Source organism: Artibeus jamaicensis, unplaced genomic scaffold, assembly GCF_021234435.1.
Source record: "Artibeus jamaicensis isolate MK-2021 breed Jamaican fruit bat unplaced genomic scaffold, CSHL_Jam_final scaffold_833, whole genome shotgun sequence".
Lineage (NCBI taxonomy): Eukaryota > Metazoa > Chordata > Mammalia > Chiroptera > Phyllostomidae > Artibeus > Artibeus jamaicensis.
In genome coordinates, this window is record NW_026522056.1 from 3,892,706 (window position 1) to 3,919,085 (window position 26,380).

General features: G+C 40.1%; 1 protein-coding gene across 11 annotated transcripts in view; it reads right to left on the reverse strand.

Moving 5' to 3' along the window:
* PSD3 (pleckstrin and Sec7 domain containing 3) overlaps window positions 1-26,380 on the reverse strand; it is a 554,618-nt gene that overhangs the window by 209,709 nt on the left and 318,529 nt on the right. For all 11 annotated transcript variants that reach the window (XR_008390587.1, XM_053659810.1, XM_053659811.1 and 8 more), the window contains 2 exons: window positions 25,216-25,274; window positions 9,511-9,600 (listed from right to left, as the gene is read on the reverse strand). Coding sequence is in view for 10 of the 11 variants with exons in the window: in XM_053659810.1 (XP_053515785.1) it covers window positions 9,511-9,600; window positions 25,216-25,274 (149 nt within the window). In the remaining variant the exon portion in view is untranslated. The remainder of the gene's footprint in view (window positions 1-9,510; window positions 9,601-25,215; window positions 25,275-26,380) is intronic.

Below are 26,380 nucleotides of genomic sequence, written 5' to 3' on the forward strand. Positions count from 1 at the left end.
CTGTCACAGAGCTGACCGACAGGACTCCCCCAACTTCATCCTTCTAATTCATGGCTAAGTGGGAAAAGAATGGTTTCTTCACAATAATCGATAACAAATAGTTAGATTTAAACCTTTAGTAACAAGCTAAATGCTTGTTCTTAATTAAATTGTTTTAGAAAATCAATTGGATATGGCTGTTGCCTTGTTAATGCAGCCCTGGCTCAGAGAGGATGGGTGGCAGGTGCCTGCCCCTTCCCCGGGTGTTGGAAGTTGCTGGTCTGCTGGTGTCCCCGCGTCTCTATGGCCAGGTGCCTAGGCCACTCCGGGAAAAAAGACTGGGCCAGTACTCTGAAGTAAAAATTGCAGTTATTATTAAAAATAGGCCATAAATGAGGGTCAGAATAAAGTTTGTGAGATTCATTATACAAACTGTGTAATACCCTTTCATTCTGGCTGTTCAGAGCTATTTTTATTCTTGTGTGTTTTCAGCTTTTTTGCTGTTTTAGACAGCTGACCTCTACCTAAGGGAAGCACTAATACGACCGCAGAGCACACTGTTTTACTTTACAGATTTTTTTCACTGCACAAGCTGTAGACAGATGCCCTTAAATTAAAATTGGTTTCTGTGTATCTTTAGTGGATAGGTGAACACTTATCCAATTAGGAAGGGACATTCTCTATGAGAGCTCATTTGCCACTGGATTGCAGGCCTGTGCAAAGCAGGCTCCTGAGGGCCCCGCCCACCGTGCTCACCTGAGAGGAGGAGGGTTCAGATTCACACGTGACCCATTCATTGGATTCACATCAGCACTGTGTGTTTGTGCCTGAGGGAGAACAGCGGCAGCCTTGGTGGACTATATTATGTCGTTTAAACAATGGTCCAGACACACAAACATTCGAACTGCTATGGTTGCATCTGAGTATGAACTTCTGTAGCACTTCCTCATGTTCAAGTTAAAAGTAGAACCCATCTAGGAATTATTAATACTCCATCACAGTACCTTTAATGATTAATACCTCCCCATGCCAAACACTTTTTCTTTTGGTTGAAAATCTGTTTATACTTGTTAAGCAGCATCTGTTCTGTCAAAATGTTCTAACAGACTTCTTTTTGATAGTTTTTTAAAAGCATGAACATGATTTGTGGATCTTCAGCCAGTTCAAAGGATTTATCTCCATTATCAGTGCCGTGTTTCATTCAGGGTCGGAACCAAGCCGAAGGGAGCATCATTATCCCGTCCACGGGATACCAGCGACGAGTGCGTCACTGGCAGCAGCAGCGCGCTCCCAGATCTCCATGGGGGGGCAGAAGCAGAAACACACTAGGAGCCTTTCATCACCACTCAGCTTGATCCACTTCACTGAAAAAAGCAATCTTCCATATTCCAAGCCAGAACCTTTAAAGCTCTTCTCTTAAAAAGCTTGCTAACATAGCTTTTCCCTTTAAAGGCTCTCCTGCTTATATTAGGATAAGCATCCAAGCCCTTTCCTCCCTAGATACTGTTGCTACCAGGTTTCCATGACCTTCTCGGAGAGCTCACCTACTCTAGGCAACGGCTGAGGCTCTTTTTTTTAGCTACACTTAAATACCACCCATAAGTTCCTATTTTCAACTACATTTTCCAAATGTAACTCAAATCAAGTATTTCTGAAAATTCACTGAAGCCTTTCATTTATAAAAAGTTCAGACTTGCCCTGGCAAGGTAGCTCAGTTGGTTAGAGTGTGCATCCCGATATGCCAAGGTTGCAGGTTTGAGCCCCAGTCAAGGCACATACAAGAATCAACCAATGAATACTTAAATAAGTGGAGCAACAAACTGATGTTTCTCTCCCCCACCTCCCTCTCAAATCAATAATAATAATAATAATAATAATAATAATAATAATAAAGTTCAGACTTTTTTCCAGACTGGGCCTGCTCTTCCCTCACATAATTCTGTAGGAGTAACCCTCTGAGAATACTGCTAGAACCAAGGTAATTTTCTCAAACTTTAAGCTGAACCTTCACTATTAAGTATGCATTCTTTGTTTAAACCAATATATAAAATATAAAAGTTAAAACTTGAGAGCTATGACTTGAGTTTACAAAGAAATAAATGATGTTAAGAATGCTCCCAGTACTTAGGTTGAAAAGATCCTTAAAGATCATGTATAGAGTTTTTGCAACCTATTCCTTGCCTTGGAATATTTTGCTCAAAAGACGTAAGTTTGAGCGCAACAGAGGAACAAACACACAGCACTGTCCAGGTGACGAGGTTGACAGGGAACGGGTGGGCACCAGGTGCCGTGGCCCACAGAAGCTGGAATTGAAAACCTGAGAGTCACGGGCACAGCCCAGAGAGCTTAAACGAAGGCACCAAGAGGTGGCATTACCATGCTGGACCTCTGTCACCTGTCACGAGCAACACCAAGACAGCCGCAGAGCCCCGACGCAGAAACGAGCAGCACTGAGAAAACGAAGACGCTAACACCAGGCACACGAGAATGCGTTCTAGGTGGCACAGTGCTGGCCGCTGGACACACATCACCGTATTAATCGTCACAGTCACTCTTGGAGGAAGGTCTTATTAATCATGGCACACCCGAGAAAACTGAAAAAACTTAAGCTGCCTGGCCAAGGTCAAATACTGGGCTGGCTTCCCAACTCTGACACCACATACTTCGCCCCGCCACGAAGCCTTCCATTACGTTTGGCCTCGCAGATCAGACGTTAACTTCTAAAAAAAATTAGGCTTTTCTACTTCTAACGGCTCTTCCACTCCGCATAGTTTAGCATACAGGTGACAGAGAGAAGGGGGCGGAGGGGCAGTCTGGGAAAACAATTCTGCAATGGAACTTTAATAACAAGCACAAAATAATTCCATAGGGAATGCATTTCCCTCAGTAAGGTCGCCACCCACAGCCCGCGGACAGCCGCCACCATTCCTTTACTGTCTTTCCCTTTCTACTCCCACTTCCGAACAATTCTCCACAACATCCAGAGTAACAGGAATACTTTTGTCAAAGAATAGATTCATATGACTTTCCAAATTTCGTCTCTTGAAGATAACCCCCATTGCCTTTTTCTCAAGTCTTTACTGCTGCTACACATTCAGCACTCTGAAAGGCCAAGAGCAGGAAAATTGCATTATGCTAATTTTTACATTATACGTTAAGTCCCTGGCTGAATGGAAAGAAACTGTCCCATTTGCCTTATTTTAGTGGCCTTTTTTTCCATTGAAAGTTTTATTGAGATAGTTGTAGATGTACCTGCAGTTTGTCAGACTAGAGTTCTGGCACCTTTCACCCAATTTCCTCCAGCAATAACGTTTGCAAACTGATAGTACAATGTCATGACCAAGATATCAGTATGCTAAAACCCATTCTTCCTCAGCTTTCTTCTTGTACTTGTCCTCACTAAAATACTGGAAGCAAAGACGAAAGAAGAGAGAGCAAAGACAGAGGAGAATGTTGCTTAAGGCCAGCCTTTTGGTAGAAAGAAAGAAAAGCAGGCGGGATACTGTCATTATTATCTTTCCATTCTCCTCCCTGGCTGAAGGGTCAATTCAGTAAACAGAATTCTGTTAGAGAGTCGGGCTGGCATTGCTCTCTTTTTTAGAAAAATCCTTACGGCTCTTTCTGTCACCATGTAAACAACTCTTTTTTGGAGATGGAGCTTATACAAAATTGCTTATCTCTAAGCCTTTAATGGCAGATTGATTTCTTTTTTTTTTTTGCTTACCCTTATATCCATCTGTAATACGTTTAAAAAAGACTAACGGTTATGAACCTGCATAGTAAAATGTTGTATTTCCTACTTATGTTCCTCCTTGTCCAACAAGACACATTAATCTTTATTTAAAATATGTTTTCCTGTGCTGACCTTTTGAGTCTGTTTAAACACTACCATCCTGGCTAAGGTCCCCATTGTTTTCACAAATTATTTTTCCCTAAAAATACCGAATGAAAAAACTGCATTTAAAACAAAACATAGAATACTGTCAGCCAAGTATATATATTAAGGAATATATGTAGGTAATTTATACACTCTTAGAAACTTCTTTTAAAAGAGCATCATCTAAATTTTGTCTTTTTGTTTAGAAAAGCAAGGGCAAACATATACATCTGAATAAGAACTTCTATTGGGATTCTACCTAAAAGAACAGGCAACAACTTAATTCATTTTTTATCATTCCATTAACAGAATGAAGCAGGCAAATCCCACTAAGCCAGGCACTGTGATTTATATTTTTTCACTTTCTGTGCCACTTTCCCCTCTGGTCCTGTGCCCACTCTCTCTCTTTCTCCCTCCACCCAACATTAATTACAAACCTGAGACTGGAAAAAAAAAACCCTGATTTTCCCTTGACTGCAAGCTAATTTCAAAGTTAATAAATTCCCAAGAAGAGACAAGCAAACAATTTCTACCAAAAAAGTTAAATTTATGAAGATTATCATAAAATCAAACATCTAAGCATAAGCCTGAAAGGGTGACATGTTATTGACTTGCCCAAGCAAGATTTGTTTACCTGGCCCTTTAATGATTTCTAGTGAGACTGCACTTTAATTGGAATTACTCTTAAAGCTATTCGTGTCCTCACACAGATTTAGGAGGAGGGATGTTTGAAAATGCTCTGCACCTTGCATTCAGTTTTGTTTTTCAGTTACATTAGAATCATTTTTTAAAAAATATTTATTTATTTATTTATTTATCTTTAGAAGGGAAGGGAAGGAGAGAGGGAGAGAGAAACATCAATGTATGGTTGCCTCTCATGTGTCCCCTGCTGGGAACTGGCCTGCAGGGAACTGGCTTGCAACCCAGGCATGTGCCCTGACTGGGAATTGAACCGCGATCCTCTGGTTTGCAGGCCCGTGCTCAATCCACTGAGCTACACCAGCCAGGGCACATTAGAATAATTTTTGAAAGACTTGGTTGTTTTGTTGTTTCTGTCCTCTCTATCATTATGGTAATATAAATATTCTTAAATTAGAGCTTATTTTAGCCATTTCTTTTCTAGTTCCCCTTGGTACGTACTGAATTAAACTGCTGCTCAAGAAAAAAAAATTAAAGATCTAACCATGAGTAAGATGAAAATATTAAGAAGGATATTAATTGAGCACGACATGGTAGGTGGCAGTAAGAAAACTGGGATCACAAACAGGGTTCCTCTTTCATTGTCAAAATCTTGTCTGGACGTCTCCTCAAAATGCAATCGTGCGGCCAACACCTGACCTTCCACCCTTTATGTTGCTATGCCCCTTCTCACTGGCTCCTTTTCTCTCATTTCATGTTGTCTCTTCCCTTCTTTCATGGAAGCATATTTTGAAATGGCTATTCCCCCCTACCTATCTGAACTACTGGTGGCCGTTACCTCAAGGTCCCCGAGTCTCTCCCTACATGTAATAAGGAATGGAGGATTATCGACGGCCGGGGTTAGACATGCAAAGCAGACTGGACTAACATGTTGCTTTTCTGCCAAAACCAAGGACAGAGGTTCATAGGAGACTTGGAATAAATACAACTTAGGGAACAGGAAGGCGAAGAAGCAAGGTGCTACATTTTGAGCGCAAAACAGAGGAACATTTAGGACAATTCTTAAAGCCTATTCTACGAAGAGCTTCTGAAACACCCTCATGATGACAGGCCAACACTCTCACTGGTGCCTCGGTACCCGCCCCTGACAGCACTGGGAGGAAGAGACCCGCAGGCCAACAGAGTCAAGAGTCTGCCCAAACCGCCGAGGCCAGGCTGAACACCAGCAATCGGTGCCCGGAGCTCTCTGGCCTCGGGCTCTCTCTCTCTGAAGAAAACACAGGACAGCAGGTACTTACTCAGGGACTTTCAGTCACTTCAAGGAATTCACGTCTCCAATAACATCCCAGGACCATCTTGGGCTCTCTAAAGAGTACAAGAACCAGTGTACTTCTTCAAAGGTTCTTCTAGAGTCCAAGGCTGGTTTAAAACTGAACTCTCCACAGTATCTCCACTTTTGCAGCATCAAAGAAACACACCAAATATAAGATATAAAAACACAGCAAGAGAGAGAGACTTAGGAGAGAGACAGTTGCTGACAAGGTAAAAGGCCAGGGAAATGAAGGGGTGGCCAAGGTCATTCTCAGGTACCTATGCAATGTTGAGCAGACTCACGAAAAAAATGCCTCTTGTGGAGATTTTGATGGCCATTCTTTGGAACCAACTAGTCTTTGGGAAAAAAAGGAAGCACAAATGGATTATAGTAGGATTAAAAATCTTACTATAAAAGGGAAATACTCAAGGTCAAGGTCTCAGGTAGCTCCTTTTAACGACCGAGAGAATGTGTGCACATAGGCTAAATAGGGGTGGGGGACAGATGTCTTGTTTGCTGACACTAGACACATTTGACCCTAGGAGCTGTGTGACCCTAGGTACGTGAGTCTTAGGCTCACATAACTTCAGGAAGGGATGGAGTCCCTTTCCAGTCCACTGCAGGCAAGGTAAATAATAAAATAATATTCAATAAAAAGTTGTAACTATTAAAACAACTAGGTGGGGCAAGGATTAATAAAATATCCCATTTCACAGATGGGGAAAGCAAGACACAAAGTTTAAATGAATCTGCTCACAACCCTCAGCTAATAAGAGAGGGGGGTGTGATTAGAACCCAGTCAGTGTAGCTCCCAGATACACAAGCAGAGCCAGCCACCTTTTGGAAAGTTTGGCCTCCCACCAGGACCGGCCCACATGTTGTGTTGCATTCCCATCCCCCTACATTCATGTCCTTAAGAGTTTTACTGTATATGAGAGAGTCTTAGGAGTGTCTTATGATTTTGCCATAATCAAAAGCAGAACATCTCCTTCCCCTTCTTCTCCAATGAAGCTTGAAGGCAAACTACAGCCAAGTGTCGGGATGGGCAGGCCCCGCGGAGCCACGAGACGGGCCAGGTGCTGTGGCATATTTCACTGAGTGTGGCTAGGCCATGGGGGGTACTTATGAGAAAGAGAGAACGTTAATGTTTACGGGTGGGAGATGAAATGGAATAATAACCTAAATAAAAGACAGAACAACAGATACCACTTTTGTGGTATCTGTGCACAAGTATGCATCTATGTGGCATATGTATCACATTCCCCAAAATTCAAATTAATTTCAAATCTGCCCAATAATTAATTTCAGTGGGGGGGGGAGAGAAGGAGAGAGAGAGAGAGAAATGTGAGGGAGAGGAGAAACACAGAGAAACAGGAGAGAGGGAGGAAAGGAAGGGAAGGGAAAAGGAACGGCCACAGAAGGGTGAAATAAAACAAAAATGGTTTGGAGAAAACCTCTTCCCGCTGAAATCTGCAGTAAAATCCAGATTCCTACTGAAATGAAAAACTCATGTTGCGACGGTTTCTGGCTGAGCTTCGCAGTGACAGAAAATCAGTATTTGATTTGATAATTTCTGTGCTAAATACCACAAGTCACTTCTCAATGCCATTTCACTGTTCTCTTCCCACAGTAAATAAAGAGTAGGATAATGCATATTTTCTCTCCCAAGGTTCGTGACCATTATCTCAACTGTGCAACTGCGACAAATCACCCCAGGAGGTCTTGGCAGAGTAACTCCGACCATCGCGTTTACTCGAGGTGAGCGAGGTGAGTGGCGGCCCCAGGACTGGGCGGTAACTACCTGGGGCTCCAGGCAGCCCCACCCAATGTGCTCCAACGCTGCCCAACGATTCACTCCCAGTCACACACGCTACTGTAAGTTCACCACTGAAATCCAAACGCTTCGCCATGAAAAATGCTCCTGTCATTTTCTTTTCCGATAACTGGGTAAAAGCCTCACAAATCCTCTCGTAAAAGACTCCATTATTTTCCATGTGCACACGGCTAGACTGAAAACAGACTTGTTAACCTATATCGACAGGAAAGCTCCGAGGGATATACAGAACATATTTAACACGTCATAGTCCAAGACCTTTTATTGCCCATTCCCATTTGGAATTGCAGCCTCACAAAGGGCAGCATTTGCTCTATGAAGAAACCACTGAAAAGACACTTCCTTAACAGATTGGTGGTTGCCAGTGGTAGGGGGTGGGGGAGTGGGCAACATGGGCACAGGGCGTCAAAATCGCAAACTCCCTGTCATCGGGATGTGAGGTGCAGCACGGTGAGCACAGTTAACAGTGCTGTGGTGCGCATTTAAACGCTGCTGAGAGAGCCTATCTCAAAAGTTCTCACCACAGGAAAAAAAATTCTGTCACTATGCATGGTGACAGATGTTTAACTAGACTTACTGTGACTGCTGCACAATGTATAGCAAGTCATTATGTCACACACCTGAGACGAGCATAGTGGTCTGTCAATTATACCTCAATAAAAATTATTTTAAAATTATAGAACTATACAATTACAAAAATTATATAATAAAATTATATAATTATACCTTATATAGTAAGCTGAAGCTATTTTTCTTCCTTTTTTTATAATGCAGTTTTTCAACAAGCTGCAATTAACGTCAGAAAGACTAACAATCTCATTGTACCCTATTTTAATAACTTCTTTCATTTTCCACAGTATATATATCTTTCCAAATTTTGCAGAACTCTATTCTACATATTTTTTTTATAGTTTAAAAGTCACATAAAACATAATATGGGACTTATCTTTTAACTGGTACATTTTCACATTATGCATGATTCAAATATATCATCTTTTTTTCTTTTTTTTTCTTTAATTATTTTTCAATTACAGTTTTCTGTCTTTAACTCCCATCCCATCCCACCCCTCCACGTCAAATATGTCATATTTTTTAGCAAATTCATTCAAAGGAACTGATTTCAAAAGAAATCTACACATGCACAAAGGTTTTAAAAAGAAGGCTAAGAAACAAACAGAACTCTGTAAAAATCACATTCTTAACATACACATCTTATCCTAAACTTATAAAATAGTCACATCCATTATCAATCACTGTTTTGCACTTGATCACACACACCTCATTTATGCCACTGTAGAATGTTACGAGTTTAAGCTATTTCCTTGAAAACAACCTGAAGATAAGAAAAATCATGCCAATGATGACCAATTGCCAATGGTTACCAATAAAAAAGCCAAGTGCAAACAATTCGGGCATTCTACAATTGCTCAGACTTAATTTATTCTATTTTTCAGGGACAACCTGAGTGGCTGTGACTAGTGACTGAATGTAGTCTGAACTGCTTCCAGTACCAGTGTGCAAATGCTTTCTTGTTTCCATAGTGAACACACCACCTTTGTGACCACTCTCGAATGACAGTCTGCCTAGAAATGAACAAAAAACTGCCCACCAGCCACTTGTATCAGCAATTACTCCAGATCCACTCATTATCTCTGTATTATTCATCATAACGTGGACTTTGAGGAGCAGCTAATTGAAGGGGACCGTGTGGTCTGATGCATCAAGGACAAGGCCCAACCAAAACACCGACAACAGAACCGGAAGCAGAAAACCAAACATGATCCTGAGCCTGCCTATTTGAGATAGGAACATACGCAGAAGAAAATAGAAACCTAAGTATATTTTGGAAAGTAGTACTTCAGTGCTTACTTTCAGTAGATCCTTGGGGAAGTCAGCACCCTCATTAACACCTTGGAGGTTTGCAATGAACTCCTGGCAGGTCATCTTCTTTCCAATATTCTGGAATAGAGACAAATAAGACATCCTAGTGATACATATGGAATTAACATTAATGCTCGAATAACTGCTTTGGTTTCTCTGAAACATGAATACACACACACACTCCAATATATGTGTATGTATACTACACACATACCTACGGTACAAATTTATATGCATAAGAAAAGCAGGTGGTTTTATACTTTAAAAATTGTCATTAAAATAAATAGCAAAATTCTGCCAAACCTTTGGTTTAACCCCTAAGGAAAAAAAATCCATGCTCCATTTATACAAATGATATATAATTTAGTTTTTAATGAGAAACATGGATAAAAATGACATTTCTGGGTGGAACTCTGATAGCTATTTACTTGCCTTTTTAATTGCATTTCCTATGTATTCTCAAGCAGTGTGAAGGATCTGAGATTTTTACCTCTCACAAGCTCACGAGTGACCCACCCCCGGGTCAGAGGGTGGGAATTTGCTACAACAGGAGTGGCGTTCTCCTGCTCCAGGGCAAGCTGAGGAGGGCCTGCAGACAGCTGCACCTGCAGTGGGGTGAGACACGGGAACGGGTCCCTGAGCTCGGAATGGGCAGACCGCATGTCTACCCCTCGGCTTAAAGGGAGAAACCAGCCCTTTTCTCCCAAAGCTAAACGCAAACTTATCCGCTGGCTCTGGGGTCACTATATCCTCCACAGCTACTCACTACAAACATCATCCTGAAAAAATAGAGCAGAACAAAGGCAACCAGGGCTTTTGTGCACAAAATGAAAAGAAAAACAAGAGCGTCATGGAGAATTGTCTGTAAACACAGATTTAAGGATCAGTTTAACAAAAACAACAACAAAACCCACATTAATAAACAAAATGTAGTACTGGCTGGTGCAGCTCAGTGGATTGAGGGTGGGCTGTGAACCAAAGGGTCACCGGTTCGATTCCCAGTCAGGGCACACGCCTGGGTTATGGGCCAGGTCCCCAGTGGGGGCCAAATGAAAGTCAACCACACACTGATTTTTCTCTCCCTTTCTTTCTCCCTCCTTTTCCCTCTTTCTAAAAAAGATAAATAAAATCTTTTAAAAAATAAACAAAATGTAATGAGAAAGTATAAACTATAAAAAAGGTACAAATAGTCTGACTGAGAAAACTAATAAAAGCAGTACACAGAGAATCATGCCCCACGCCAGCTTCAGTCAGCTAGCAAAAGCTGCCAGGGGCGGAAGGTCCAGAGGCTCGGTCCAGACAGCAGGAGAAACTGTGGGGAGCGCAGGAGAGGGAGGAGTCGCACCAACAGGCAGCACAGGCAAGGCTCCCTGCGAAGTGCGGTCCAAGGGAACCTGAGGGCACCAACACCAGAGCATCCCTGCACACAACACGCATACAAATCAAGTGCATGCGAGGCGAGGCTATTTTATTCATAAAAGGCTCAGAGTAGGGTAGAGGAACAGTCCTCAAGCCAGGCAGCACATTCCTGAAGAATGAAAGTCATTAAAAGGAATGCAAAGCCATGGATGGTTCAATGGGATTATGTATACAGAAACTTAACTTCAAAACACACACATCTGCCTGAGAACAGACACACTTATGTGTCTTTTAGAATAAAAATGATATATTCTTTATTTCCCTATTTATATATTTTTAAGGTTTTTAAAAATTGTTCAGGTACGGTTGTCTCCATTTTCCCACTAACTACTTTACCCTGCCCCACCCATCCCCACCTCCCAGCCTGAGTCCTTCCACCCTTTGGCTTTGTCCACGGGTCCTTTACACATGTTCCTTGACGACCCTTCCCCTTCTTTCCCTGTTATCCCTCTCTCCCCTCCCCTCTGGTTATTGTCAGTTTTTTCTTTATTTCAATGTCTCTGGTTATATTTTGCTTGCTTGTTTTGTTGATTAGGTTCCACATACAGGTGAGATCATTCCATCCATGTTATTGCAAAGGTTAGGGGCTTCTTTCTTTTTGCAGTGTAGGATTCCATTCTGTAATGTACCAGTTTTTTGACCCACTCATTTGCTCATGGGCACTTAGGTTGCTTCCAGCACTTGGCTATTGTAAATTGTGCTGCTATGAACATTGGGATACATAGGTTCTTTTGAATTGGTGTTTCAGGATTCTTAGGGTATAATCCCAGCAGTAGAACTGCCGGGTCAAAAGGCAGTTCCATTTTTAGTTTTTTGAGGAAATTCCACACTGTTTTCCACAGTAGCTGCACCAGTCTGTATTCCCACCAAGAGTGCACTAGAGTCCCCTTTTCTCCACATTGTCTCCAACGCTTGTTGTTTGTTGATTTGTTAATGGTGGCCATTCTTACCGGTGTGAATTGGTATCTCACTGTGGTTTTAATTTGCATCTCTCTGATGGCTAGTGATGCTGAGCACCCTTTCATACGTCTATGGGCCTCTGTGTGTCTTAAAAGCAATTGCTTTCCACTTCCCCTTTCACAATAGTCCTTCTAATTTATAAAATGGAACAGCTCGGCTATACCATACAATCTAAGTAATTACAGTGAAGGTCCAAAATAACTGTAGTTTGAAAACCTTATCTCTTTCATCAGCAGGAAGAACACAGTCAGACTTCACATGAAAGATGGATGAATGTTTTAACAATGTGGACTGGCTTTGCCAGTTAACTTATCTGGCAGGTATTTCCCATTATTTGAATAGCTAAATACACTGTTCTAAATTCTCATGAAAATTAATTTAAAGCACAGAAACTTTAATGAACAAGACTGTTTCATAATATTATATTAGAGACATTCTCAATTTTTCCAGTCTTTATCAAGTGTATCAGATCACATTAGGTGTTTCATGGTGGCTACTCTAGGTCATTGGCATTTCAACATGAATTTCAGGATTCTCAATTTCTGGCGCTTGTGTGTTGGGGGTGTGCAGCTGGGATTTTGATGATGAATGTGATGAATTAGAAGACCACATTGGAGAACATGCCACTCTAACACTGTTCTAGCCCATGACCATGGGTTACCTTTCCACTTGTTTCCTTCAATAATGTTTTGTAGTTTTCAATGTTAATGACTTGACCTTCTGTATTTTTTGGACCATAAGATGCACCAAGGTTTTAAAGGAAGAAAATAGGAAAAAAATTTTTGAAGCAAAAGATGTGGTAAAATATTTAATAACATAAATAACATAATATTTCACCAATGGAAATGTAAACAAAACCCGACAGCAGCATTAACAACCATTATTCCTCCCAAACTGGGGCAGGGGGAGCATGTCTTACAGTCTGAAAAATACAGTAATTTTGTTAAACTCATTCTTAAATAGCTTGGTATTTCTGATGCTCTTATAAATGAAATTAATTTATTTTCATACTGTCTACTGTTAGCACAAAAATACAATTTATCTTGTATGTTGAATTCTATACACTTGCTGAATTTGCTTTTTAGATTCTAGTAGTCTTTTTTTTTTGTAAATTCCTTAGGGTTTTCTATTTATAAAATCAGGCCTTCTGCAAACAGAGGTCATTCTACTTACTCCTTTCTGATCTTGATATGTTTTTTTTCTTTTCCTTTTCTAATTACCCCAGCTAAAATCTTCAATAATGATGTGAAAGTAGCAAGAGCAGACACTTTCATATTGTTCCTCATCTAGGGAACAGTTGTCTGTTTATCACCATCAAGTCCTACATGTTAGCTCTGAGTTTTTCATAAATGCTCATTTTCAGATTAAGGAACTTGCTTCTTATTCCTAGCTTATTTTTTCTTTTTAAATCACAAAATGGCACTGAATTTTGGAAAATGCTCTATCTATGTTTACTAGGATAACCACATGGCTTTTCTTTTTTATTCCATTAATATATTAGATTGATTTTCATCTGCTGAACCAATCTTGCACTCCTTAAATAAATCCCATATGGTTATAATGTATTGCATAATCTTTGAGATATGTTGCTGTGTTAGGTATGTACTTAAACTTTTTTTGTGTGTCTCCATTCATAAGGGATGTTAGTTTTGTGATGGCTTTGTCTGGTTTTGTAATCAAGGTAATATTGTCCTCATAGAATGTTTTTTGAAGTATTTCCTCTCCTTTTTTTCTGAATATTTTGAGAAGGATTTATACTAAAACTTCTTTAAATGTTAGATAAAATTCACAATTAGTAAAGTGAAGCCTTCTGGTCTTGGGCCTTTCTTTGTGGGAAGTTTTTTAAAATTACTAAGTCAATCACTTTATTTGTTATAGGTCCCTTCAGAATTTACACGGGGGTTGGCAAAAGTAGGTTTATAGCTGTAATACAAATAAACAATATGATACTTAAGAATAAATTGTTTCATGTACTCACAACTGTAAGCCTACTTTTGCCTATCCTGTATTTCTTCTTGAGTTAGTTTTAGTAGTTTCTATCTATCCAGAAATTCGTTCACTTCACACAGGTGATCTAATTTGTTAACACACCATCGTTGATGGCATTCACTTATAGTCTTTTTCATTTTTGTAAGGTAATAGTAAAGTGCTCTTTTTCCTTACTTATGTTAGTAATTTGAATCTTCTTTTTTTCATCAGCAGGCTTAGCTAGACATCTGTCAATGTTGTTGGTCTTTTCAAAGAATAAACTTTTGGGTTCATTAAAATATTTATTGTTTTTCCATTTTTTAGTTCTTTCTGCTCTATTTTATTTCTTCTGCTTTCTTTGGGTTTAGTTTGCTTTATTTTTGTATCTCACACTGACAGGTTAGCAATGAACTAACCTGTCAGTGTGGGAAAAGAAGAATGTTAAGATATTCTTTTATAATACAGGCATTATCAGCAACAAATCTGCCACTTAGCACTGCTTTAGCTGTATCTTATACATTTTATGTTGTGTTTTTGTTTTCATTTACCTCAAAGCATTCCTTAATTTTCCTTTGACCCCTAGGTGATTTAGAAATGTGTTTATTTCTGCAAACTTCATTCTGCTAATGATTTCTAATTTCATTTCATTTTTGATCAGTGAGTATATTTGGTATATTTTCACACCTTTGCAATTTGTTAAGACTTTTTTTCTGTCCTGTCCTGGAGAATACTCCATTTGTACTTGAAAAGAGCATATATTCTGCTGTCACTGGCTGGTGTGTGCTACAGAAGTCTCTATCAGATCCAGCTGATTTATAGTGTTATTCACACCTTCTACTACTTTGTCAATATCCCGGTAGTTATTCTAAATATAACTGGAAGTGGGCTATTGAAGTCTCAAACTATTTTATTGAATTGTCTATTTCTCCCTTCAACTCACAAAAGCTCTGACCGTGGGCTCCGGTGGATGCCAGCCTTCTGGTTGCATTGCGACTGTGCGGCTATGGGGTTTCAGCATCACTGCGGGGCCGGAGGGGAATGGTGGGTAACAGCCCCACAGTGATGTTTAAATGCTCCCTGAATTTTTATATCACTTTTATCAGAGTAAAACTAAAATGAAGTAGTCTTTGTCATTAACAAACACTGCTTATGATAGCTGGATTGTTTTCTGCTGGTATACCAAACTGCATCAGTTATTACGAAATGTTATTATTCAAACTAATACTATTCACTGAACAAGGCTAACTCTAACCACTGACTTTGCATTGCAATGATTTCTAAGTAAAACAGAGAAGCTCACACACTGTCAGGGTTCTATTCATTCTCTGCCCAAACCGATCCGTGACTTGGGGGGAAGCAGGCCTGCTCTGGCTTAAACGCTGGCCCACTGCCCGCCAAGGCAGCCCTTTCAGAGCACCTTCCTCTATTCTGAGTTCCTCTCTGCTGAGTGAGGCGTGCAGGTTTTAAAAGGCCTTCCTGTGCATCGAGAGCCACGGAGATCATCCCTTAAAGTCACTGCAGCATTTGTGCCCAATTCTCAGATGCTCAATGAAAATGAATCTCTGAATCATTACCTTTAAAATCAAACCTAAAAAGGTAATACATAAAATGGAAAATCCACAAGAAGAATTTTATTTGAAATCGCAGAATACTGGTCAGGCCCAAGTCTTGAATATCCAAGCACGGTACCATCTTTAATGAGTAAAAGTATTAATGAAAAAGTAAAACAAAACAAAAAAACCTACACTGGGATTTTACATCCCCAGACAAATTTAAAACTATTCTCCAAAAATAATTATATTGCCACTATCAAACATATTTTCAATAAAGAAAGAGCTGTTTTCTCCAAGTGTTTTCTTTAAAAAGAGATTGTCTTTTAGAGAGAAACTCTTTGATTAATTCATCATTTCTGAAAAACTTAAGATGTTTTTAACATGTTCCCATTTTGAATGTCAAGTAAAAGGGTCATCCTCAACCATGCCCTACTGCATCTGTGAAAGGAATAGAAGGCTTTATGGACTAAGAACCGGCATCTGGAAAAGACCAGTTCTATATACATTTCTGTAATGACCAGATCGGAAATATTTTAGGTTTCACAGGCCACAAGGTCCCTGTTACAACTATCAACACTGTCATTTCAGCATGAACGTGTAAACAAAAAGGTGTGGCTGGTTCCATCTGAACTTTACTTGCTTGACTTTGCCTGTGGGTCATACTTAATGGAGCCCTGGTCTAAAGGAAAACTGGAAGGAAGGGGCATTGTTCTTGAGGACAACATCACGGCATCCTGCTGTACTCTGTGCCTTAACTGCAGGTTTTGCCTTTGTTAAAGTCCGGGCATCCTTCCCCACCCCAGAGGATAAGCAGCTCCCAACTTCAGCAGTGACAATGAGAGCAAAGTGAGAGTCACCTAGAAATCACACAAGCTACCATCCAAAATCAGCCAGGGAGCCCAAGTCTCTGCTTTGACCAGGCCTTCCCTGATGACTGGGGGAATGGAACCTTCTACAAAGTGGCAGTCAAAACCTACCCGACCCTCAGTCCTAAGGGAGACTGCTAATAGGCCAGATAGATGCCCAGTATTCACCAGGAAAGCAGGCCACAGCATCTATTCTGATCTAGAGGTTAAAGAATTAGACAAACTGATCCTGGAATTTCTCATGTTTAATAGTATCGAGTCCAGAAGCTTTATGGAAAAGATGCTCTGGGAGAAACTAAAAGCTCTCATGAGCCATTAGTAAAATCTGGCTCCTTTGATAGTGGGATACTAAAAACACAGCAGGCATTCTCTCCCACATGACAATGCCACCTCCTCCAACATGTTACAGTAAATGGTGAAAAGGCACTTTACTGATCTGGTAATTAGATTCTGAAGCTCTGCTGAAGCTCCAATTTTTCTTTTTAGGCGTCCCCAACAAGCTGAGTAGTGTTATGCTGCCCTCAGGTGTCCACATTTTTATATGCAGAATTAGCCAGTAAAGCAGGATGCTTGTAAATTTCCAAACCGGAAGCTATAGCTGTTATATTCACAGTACTCTTTCTTAGACCCCAATCAGAGCTGATGTAAGTTAAAACTGCAACCTTTGGGGATACCTAAAATATTACTGGGAGTTCTCCTGCCACCTGAATAACACATTGCCATTGAAAAAAGAACCAGAACTGGTATCAAGAAAACTATGGCAACTGAAAATAATAGTGTGATACAATGGTTCTCGAAGTGGTTCAGGGACCCTGTTCAGGGTGCCCATGAGGTCAAGCTTATTCTTATGAAGACATTTCTCTCTCTCTCACACACAAGTTAAAGTGAGGTCTTCTAGGAGCTACATAACTTGGGCTATATTGTAAGACAAAATGCAGAAGCAGAAAATCTAAATAAAAGAGATTTGCAAAAAATTTTAAATGGCATCTTCTTCACTAAATTTTTTTGTCCTTATAATTATGCTTCACAAAAATGTTATTCACTTAATGAATTTATTAAATGGTATTTTAAAACATTTATTAAGTTATTAATTTAATAAGTGTTTAAAATCTTATCTATCTTAGTGTCTAATATGATAAATATTTTAAAGATATTAAACAAAGCTTTTCGGGGTCTCAAAAAGTTCTCAGAGTGGAAAGGGACGCTGGTACCATGAAGTTGGGGAGCCTGGTGGCGGTGGGTTCTATCACCACGTCACAGACAGTACTCCCTGTCAGACTGGGGAGATAGAGGAGAAGACACTGGCCTCGTTGTCAAATTACAGACGGACTCAACTCTGCTTACAGTGTTTTTGGACTGTAAGACACACACCCCCCAGCCCCCAATTTGGGAGGAATAATGGTTGTTAATGCTGCTACTGAGTTCTGTTTACATTTACATTGGTAAAATACTGCTATCGATGTTATTAAATATTATCACATTTTTACTTCAAATTTTTTTCGTATTTTCCTTCTCTAAAGCCTAGGTGCATCTTATGGTCTGAAAATACGGTGTTTTTTTCATTGAATTTATTGGGGTGATATTGGTTAATAAAATTATACAGGCTTTAGGTGTATGATTCTACAATACCTCATCTGTATATTGTATTGTTATCCTGCTTTATCTTCTATCTTCCCCCAACCCCTTTCCCTCTGGCAATTATCATATTGTCTGGGTCCACGAGCCTTTTTTTCTTTGCTTAATCCCTTCACCCTTCTCACTCAGGCCCCAGATACCTCCTCTCAGAAAGCTGTCAGTCTGCTCTCTGTATCATAAGTCTGTCTCCACTTTGTTAGTTTATTTTGTCCACATCCAAGTGAAATTGTCTTTCTCTGACTGGCTTACTTCACTTAGCATAATGTCTTCCAGGTCCATCCCCACTGTTGCAAAAGGTTAATATTTCCTTTTTTTTATGGCTCAGTAGCATTCCATTGAGTAAATGCATCACAGCTTTTTTATCCACTTATCTGCTGATGGGCACTTGGTCTGCTTTCAAATCTTGGCTATTATAAATAATGCTGCAGTGAGCATAGAGGTGCATATATTATTTCAAATTAATTTCAGGTTTCTTTGGATAAATTCCCACAAATGGAATTGCTGGGTCATAAGGCACTTCCACTTCTAATTTCTGAAGTAACTCCACACTGCTTTCCATAGTGGCCACACCGATCTATATTCCCACCAACGGTACAAAAGGGTTCTCTTTTCTCCACATCCTTGCCAGCACTTGTTTGTTGACTTACTGATGATATCTGTTCAGACATGAGTGAGATGATATCTCATTGTGGTTTTAATTTCCACTTCTCTGATGATTAGTGACAATGAGCATCCTTTCATACATCTATTTGGCCCTCTGTATGTCGTCTTTGGAGAACTGTCTATTCGGATTCCTATTTAAAAGCATTTTCACAGTGGTGGTCAGGTTTTCAATTTCTTAGATTCTTAACTGAATCTTTTTGGGTGTTGAGTTTTTAAGTTTCTTATATATTTTGGATACTAACCCTTATCAGATATATCATGATTATGTTCTCCCATTCAGTGAGGTTGTCTTTTCATTTTGTTGAGAGGTTCCTTTGCTGTGCAAAAACTTTCTATTTTGATGTAGACACATTTTTCTCTTGTTTACTTTGCTTGATGGGATATTTCAGAAAAAATATTTCTATGAGGAATAGCTGAGATTTTACTGCCTATGTGTCTGAGTCAACATTTAAGTCTTTAATACATTTTGAACTAAACCCTACTTGTAACTTGATTGCTTTAGAAGAACAGGCATTAAATTAAGCAATGGTACTAGAGGCAAAAGGTTTCAATCACCTTTAATCCCTCCCTCCCCCAAATGCTTGAAGAATGAAAGGGGAGCAAAACTGACTTAATAGAGTTTCACCTGCTTTCCTTTATCTCCTCCTACTAATTAGCTGTGCACAGGCAAAACATCTGTAACGGTCAGAAGGCAACGGACGTACTGCCTGAATAATGTATAAATTAGACATTCCTAGTGAGCACCACTGACTCAGCTGATAAAAGCTATCAGTGTTGTATTTCCCATTACATATAAACCTATTCTAAGAAAAGCATAATTACAAAAAAAAAAGTAAAGAAAGAAAGAGCTGGAGAGAGAAGGGTGAGGGAGGTACATGGGGAGGGAGGATGGAGGAAGGGAAAAAGGCTTTCACCAGTGCATGAGGAATCACGCTTAAATAAAGATTCCCATTTAAAATTGAGATAGTTGCCAATCTGATAGTATATCATAAAGCTCATTTTTAAATTGAAAAATTTGAAACCACCACATTTTTCAATAAAAGCATTTTCACAGTGATGGTTAGATTCTCAGGCTATCCCATAAATGCTCGTTCTGGCAATAGAAATAGTAACAGTGAACTGAACCCCATGCTGCCCTAGGAAACCCTTAGCAACTCAGATCTAGATCTGATGCTTCCGTAGTAAACTTTCAGTATCTGTGAGAAGCTCCGAGGGCTGAGCGCCTGGAGGAAGTCCCTCCAGCCGGGGAGTCCCAATCAGGTGAGAAGAAAGAGTTGGTCCGGAGGAGGTGGAAAAGAGGACTCCAGGGGAAGGAGTGGCCCTGGCTCTGGAAATGAAGACCAAGGCTGGAATCACAGCAGGGTAAAGCCCAGAGAGAAAAAGAAATGACCCAGGGCCGGCTTTAATGGCAGAGGTGACAAGGAGGTGGGACGGCCTGGACAGGAGGGGGGACCCGCAGAGGAGAGAGCCCCGAGGGAGGAGGGGGGCACTAGGCAAAATGCAGTTGGGGCAGCTGCCAGTTACAATGACGATAGTCACAGATACAGAAATTTCCAGATGATATTAATTATTCATCAACCTCATGGAGGTTTGCAGTACCTCCACAGTTCTACCTTTTGAGGGTGGAACTATGAAATACGAAAAGCAAAAGAATGAAAATTATTTAATAACGGTTCTTCTAACACTCATTTTCCACTTCTGATAATAAACCAGATATTTTACCTATTACTTAAAATTCTAGGCTCCTAGAGAGACAACCTAAGATAAAAAACTCACAATTATCAATGCAGTTTACAGATTTAAAATAATGAATTCCTAGAACCTATCTCAAACTGAACTACGCATATCTTTTAACATTGTTCTGTTACAAAACCTACAAAAAAAGTCATTCCTTGACTCCTTCCTCCCCCTGCCACAAGAATGAGGTACTAGCCTTGGTTTTACCCCTTACCCAACCCATAACCCAACCCACAAAAAGTGCCAGTAAGGTCCTGCCTCCTACATTAAATTCAGAACACCGAGTTTAGTAAACACAGAACGTTCAGCCTCTCTGAGCATCCCCTAGACAAAGTGTCTGCAGGACGCCCGGCCTGAGGCGGGGAGAGCGGCCACTCCACAAAAACCACACTCCCACCCCCTTACACCCATTAAACCGCAGGACGCTCCTGCCAATACGGAAAAGCAGAGAGAGTATTTGGGTAGAAGAGCTACTAAAAGTCCCAAGCCACAATATTAAAGGGTAGATTTTTGTCACAAATCTTGATTAAAAACAATGTCCTCACTACTGCCTCCAACCATGGCCTGACCTTGAGCAGCCAGCCACTGTCTTGTGGGTATCTTTCCACTTTCAGTTGCGAAACTGGCCAACTGACTGTGCCCCTGTCTACTCCACCCTTCAGCGAAACCTGGTTCTATCTCCAAAACTTCCTCCGACCTCCCCTGTGAGAGATTCCTGCCTGCCTGTCTTCAGCCTCCGCAGTGATCCCATGGGGAAGGCTGGAGCAAAGGACAGAGAGCTAGCTGTGGGTGAGAGTGAGCGTGTCTGAGGATTAATCCAGAAAAGGGTAGGTTTGAATTTATTCTAATGTGACAGGTTCTTCTGTTTATATCATTTCTAATAAAATACAAAAAAAGATTTTTAACTCTTCCCTTGCTGACAATTCAAACAAAATTCAATATAACTTAGTTTTATCATAGCAAGAGAAAAACAAACTCTAGAGTTAGTTTGAATAGAAATTTACCTGTGTGGGCAAGCTTAATTTACACATATATTTCATGATGAAGAAGCATTTAAAAAATAAGAGATTACTTACCAAATTAGGCATGTGGCCATGATTACAAAATATTTATGAAAATAAACCACTTGCAGACAAGTAAAGGCAAGTCAAGACTATTGCTAAGATGATGAAAAATTATTCATATTTCTCAAAATAGGTACTGAAAGAAATTGCCATTCTTAGTTCCAATGAGATAATTATAACAGCTGAACGAATTTCTCCCCAAAATGTTGTCTACACTTCAGACAGACTGGTTGTTTCCTAGCTTCTTAGCCAGGTTTAACTTGCTCCAATGCGTAATGAAAGCCTCTCTGCAGTGCTTTTCCACCACAGCACCTCAGTCACCTGCTACCATTTCTTCGGTTAAACCTGACCACGGAGGTCAGCCTAGCCAACGCTACCAGAAATGAGATTTGACTTCCATGAACATGACTCATTCATTTCTGATCCTTACCCAAATAGCAGAGAATTTGTTGAATGAGAGAATAAATTAGAAAAAGAAAGATACAAAGGCATTCATCATGTAGTGCTATTAGATTCATTAGTATACATTCCATCATTATATTAGTAAGAAAATTAGTAGGAAGAACAAAAGGCTGATATTAAGGCTTCATTCCTTCCAGTAAATGAAACCCATGTGAAAGATCACAAAGAACAGCCCAAAGAGGTCAACCTCCCCAGTTACGTCTCCCCCGCTGGAAGCATGAGGACTGTCTCAGCACTTCTAAGGAAGGCCATGCTGGTGTGTCCCTATGATGACATGATGTCGGGAAGAAAAGCAAAGTGGCTTATTCGTCCAACCCCCCAAGGATCACTGTGGCACTGGAGGACGTAATGAGAAATGATGCGACGGCCTGGGCAGTGCAAAACAAGGAGAAGGGCGAACAGGACAGAGGCGGGGAATGATTCGCTTTATATTCTGAGTGATTCACTTTCACAGGGGTCATGCTAATGAGTCACACAGACACTCTAACAATGAACCAGGCGTTCATGATGCAAGAGAAGCTACATCCAGAGTGATGGAGAGGAACTTACCACCTAGAAGGAAAATTTATTTTTAAAATGAATCCAGGGGAGGAAGATAAGAGAAACACATTTTCATATAGTTAGTTCTTATGATAGCTACTTATATTCGACATACTTGTAACAGTATGCATTATAAATAAGGATTTAAAAACATTAATTAAAAGACCTAAACAGATGATCTTAAGTATACAGAACACATTTATGAAAACATAACTAAGAGCTAATAATCACCCAAAACAAGATTCTGAAGATGACACAGAGAGATTTACTTGTATTTATAATTTTCTCCCTCTTACATGTAATTCTGCCACGTCAACCAATTGTTAATTATGCATAATTGGCATAACCCAAGCTAATATTTAAATGTTCATTTAAATAAATTGTCTCTTATATTGTAGTTGCCAAAAAAAAGTGTGATGCCTCATTTAATCTCCTGTCGATTCCTAAAAGAAAGCGGCCTGCAGAGAGAGCCAGAGCGCACCCGAGATCTGTGGGTCTGGCCCCGGAGTGCCCACGGCTTGTCTGAGCACTGGGCACCGAGTTATCTGAATAACAGATAAACCCCACACCTTTATTTCCTGCTATTTTGAGTTATTCTGATTAACAAGACACATGTTTATTTGAAAGTATTATTAAAGCAATCCACTTTTAATAGAACAAATCCCCACAGATCTAGCAACTTCCATAGAATTCTATCAGATCCTCAACTTTTAAGTAAGAATTGAATTGTTACTGATTTTTTTTCATTACACATTTTCTCAGTCAACAGACACAAAGTGGACCATATTGATATGTACATGAGACCTCAAAATAGCTGATGTGGGAAAGTTGCCTCATTCTGGGAATCGCTAACGTGATATGTGGTCAAGCCCAGTGGTCCCCAACCTTTTTGGCACCAGGGACTGCTTTCATGCAAGACAATTTTTCCACAGACTCAAGGAGGCGGTGGATGGCTTTATAGCCTGCCACCAGATGCGGCTTAATTGCTGCTTGCCATTTAGGGTTTTGATATGAGTCTGCAAGCAACTGATGTGCTGTGGTCTCTGTGCAGTCCGACCTCTCTGTAACGATAACCTGCATTTGCATCTGCTCCCCAGTGCCAGCGTCACCGCCTCAGCTCCACCTGAGACCATCAGGCATTAGATTCTCATAAGGAGCACCCAACCTCGATCCCTCACATGCACAGTTCACAGGAGGGTTCGCCCTCCTAAGAGAGAATCTAATGACAGCGCTGATCCGACAGGGGGCGGAACTCAGGTGGTAGTGTGCGCAATGGGGAGCAGCTATAAATGCAGAGGATGCTTAGATGGCTCGCTGGTCCTCCGCTCACTTCCTGCCGTGCAGCCCATCCCTAACCAAGCCACAGACCACCACTGGTCCAGGGTCCAGGGGCTGGGCACCCCTGGTCAAGCGTACTCAAAAGTGTCTCCTTTGGCTGAAAGTTAGTTTGAGAAATTGAGTGGGAGGGAAAGAAGGAAACAGAGCCGCAGGTGTTGTCCTAAGACAGCAGAAAGCAGTAAAAACTTGCTTCACTGGTTACGAGAGAACAGAGGTCAGGACAGTCCACTGACTGGTCATCCCAATAACAAGTTGGATGAATATTAGAACCTGATTCTTACTGAAGGCTCAAATGGTCAGAATTCCAGTACTTTCATTTCCACAAGATGTATTACCACTCTATGGCCCAGGAATGTCCCCTCAAAGCACGAGGGCATCTACACTTTTACTCTGTAAAACCTCTGCACACGTGTTACATATGTCTCCAAGCCACTAAGCCGGTCTGAATTCACCTCTTGGAAATTACCAAGGGAACTTCCTAGTGAAGTACCGTGAGATTTGTGAAGACTGTTAAAATTACGATTCTATCACTACACTCTTTACTTTTCTGGTGGCAGAATCCTCCCCCCAACCCCAGTCGATCTTAATGGCCTCACATGTTCCTTTCTGCCTTTCTTAAAGAGGAGCACCGTAGTTTTAAGTAAGGGGATTATAAGGCCTTTGGAACACGAGAACAAATTTGGACTAACATTTAAGTTTCAATTCCTCTAAAGTGATTTTTTAAATTGTAAGGTAAATCACACAGCAAATCAAGGGATAAAATTGACTCTTTAATTACAGAAACTTGATTTTCTCTTCAAAATAAATGAGCTTGGGACTGTGAAATAATTATTGTGCTATGTAAGTACACATTGATTTATATTGAACTAAAACATTCTCATTTTCTCTAATATAAAGAGTTTAAGTAAATGCTAAAATTTCACATCTATGAAAGGTGAGAGTTTATACATATATTTATAGATTTAAGTTCATCCTATATTTTAAATAGAAGATGAGACAGTAATTATGTTATTTTGATATTTCAACCAGTAAAACATCAGGTGAGCTGAGTGTAGAAAGTGTGGAAAAGACTGAGTTCGTAGGATTTTCTACTGTTTTCAGTGAAAACATACTGAACTCAAGTTTCAGATATAACTTATATCCTCTCTTCCCATCATAAGACATCAACCCTAACAATGAAACAAAAAAACAAAACAAAAACATCAAAGTAAAAGCTCTGCCTCTGCCATCTAGTGGAGAAAGAAGGTAGAGAACACGCACATTACAGATACAAGTCCAGACACGTGACAATATGGTATTCACCTGAAATTATACTCTATGGTAGCCTGTGAAATAAGTTATTTCTTTTTCTGAAGACTTATATGTATTTACCTGCCATGAAGAGAATGAGGGGATGGAGGGCAGACAATAAACGTGTGTGAACATAAATGCAAAGAGAAGCCCGAGATACTTCAGGTTTCTGCGGACAGTTCACAACCGCACACTTACATGGCCGTGCAGGTCCGTGTTGAGCAGCATCATTGCACAGGTGAGGCAGTGGACTCCATCTAAGGAAAGACAGGACAGACAGCACTCACTATTTCCTGTTCGACTCCTGTGACCATTAAATAGCCTACACTAAGAACCCATGAAAGCACAATATTGCAGAGAGGCATAATTCATCCTACTTGTTGGGGGAGACACGAATTAGATTAGAATAAATCACTAAAGACCTCCGAGTTGGACTCTGCTTGATAAAGTGAATTATTCCAGCCTCTTAGGAGGACAACTTCAGAGCACATATCTACAAACTTTGAAACAATGTCCTTGGACACAGCAAATCTACTTCTAGGGCTTACACTAAGCAACTAAAAATGTGCACAAAATACAAGGATATTCAAAGAAACATTGCTTATAACAGGAAACAAGTAAATATGACCCCCTCAAAACATAATTCTTTTATGTTAAGTAATTAAAAATGCTGTCCAAGTATACATGTAGAGTGGAAAGACATTTCACAATACATTGTTACATGAAAAACATATCTGCAGTATGATTCCTCTTAAATATAAATACGTCTACAATACTGTGCAAGGTAATATTTAAAAAGGTTATTATCTCTGGAAAGTGAGACTATAATTTTTTTAAATTTATGCCTTCTCAATTTTTTTAACACAAGACATGAAAATAAATTACTTAATACTGTTACTTTTTTTTACTTTCTGGGAGGAAAGTGAGTTAGGAAAGAAGCAAGAGTTAAAGAAAGCCACAGTTTGCATCTTCCACAGTTTACTGTTTGGATTCCGGTTCTCCGGCTAAAAATATACAGGCACAAATATTATCTCCTCTTTCTTGCTGTTATTCTTCTTCTTCTTTTTTTAATGAATCTTGCCATTCAAGAAAACATTTAGACTGAATGGTCCAAGATACTATGAGTCAGACAAAAGCGGAATACTGAAATAATCTGTGAAAATTAAAAAATTAAATATTCGGGGGAAAAGGGTTGCTCAAACCAGAAGGATTCACACTTATACAGAAAATTACTCTTACTTTATATAAAACAAGAAAAAGCACTGAGTTAAGCTTCTCTTTCCCAGGCTCAGAATTACTTGCCTCTGTACTCTCTCTCCCTGCAGTTCTCAATCCAAGCACAGTGGACCACACAGCTGCAGAC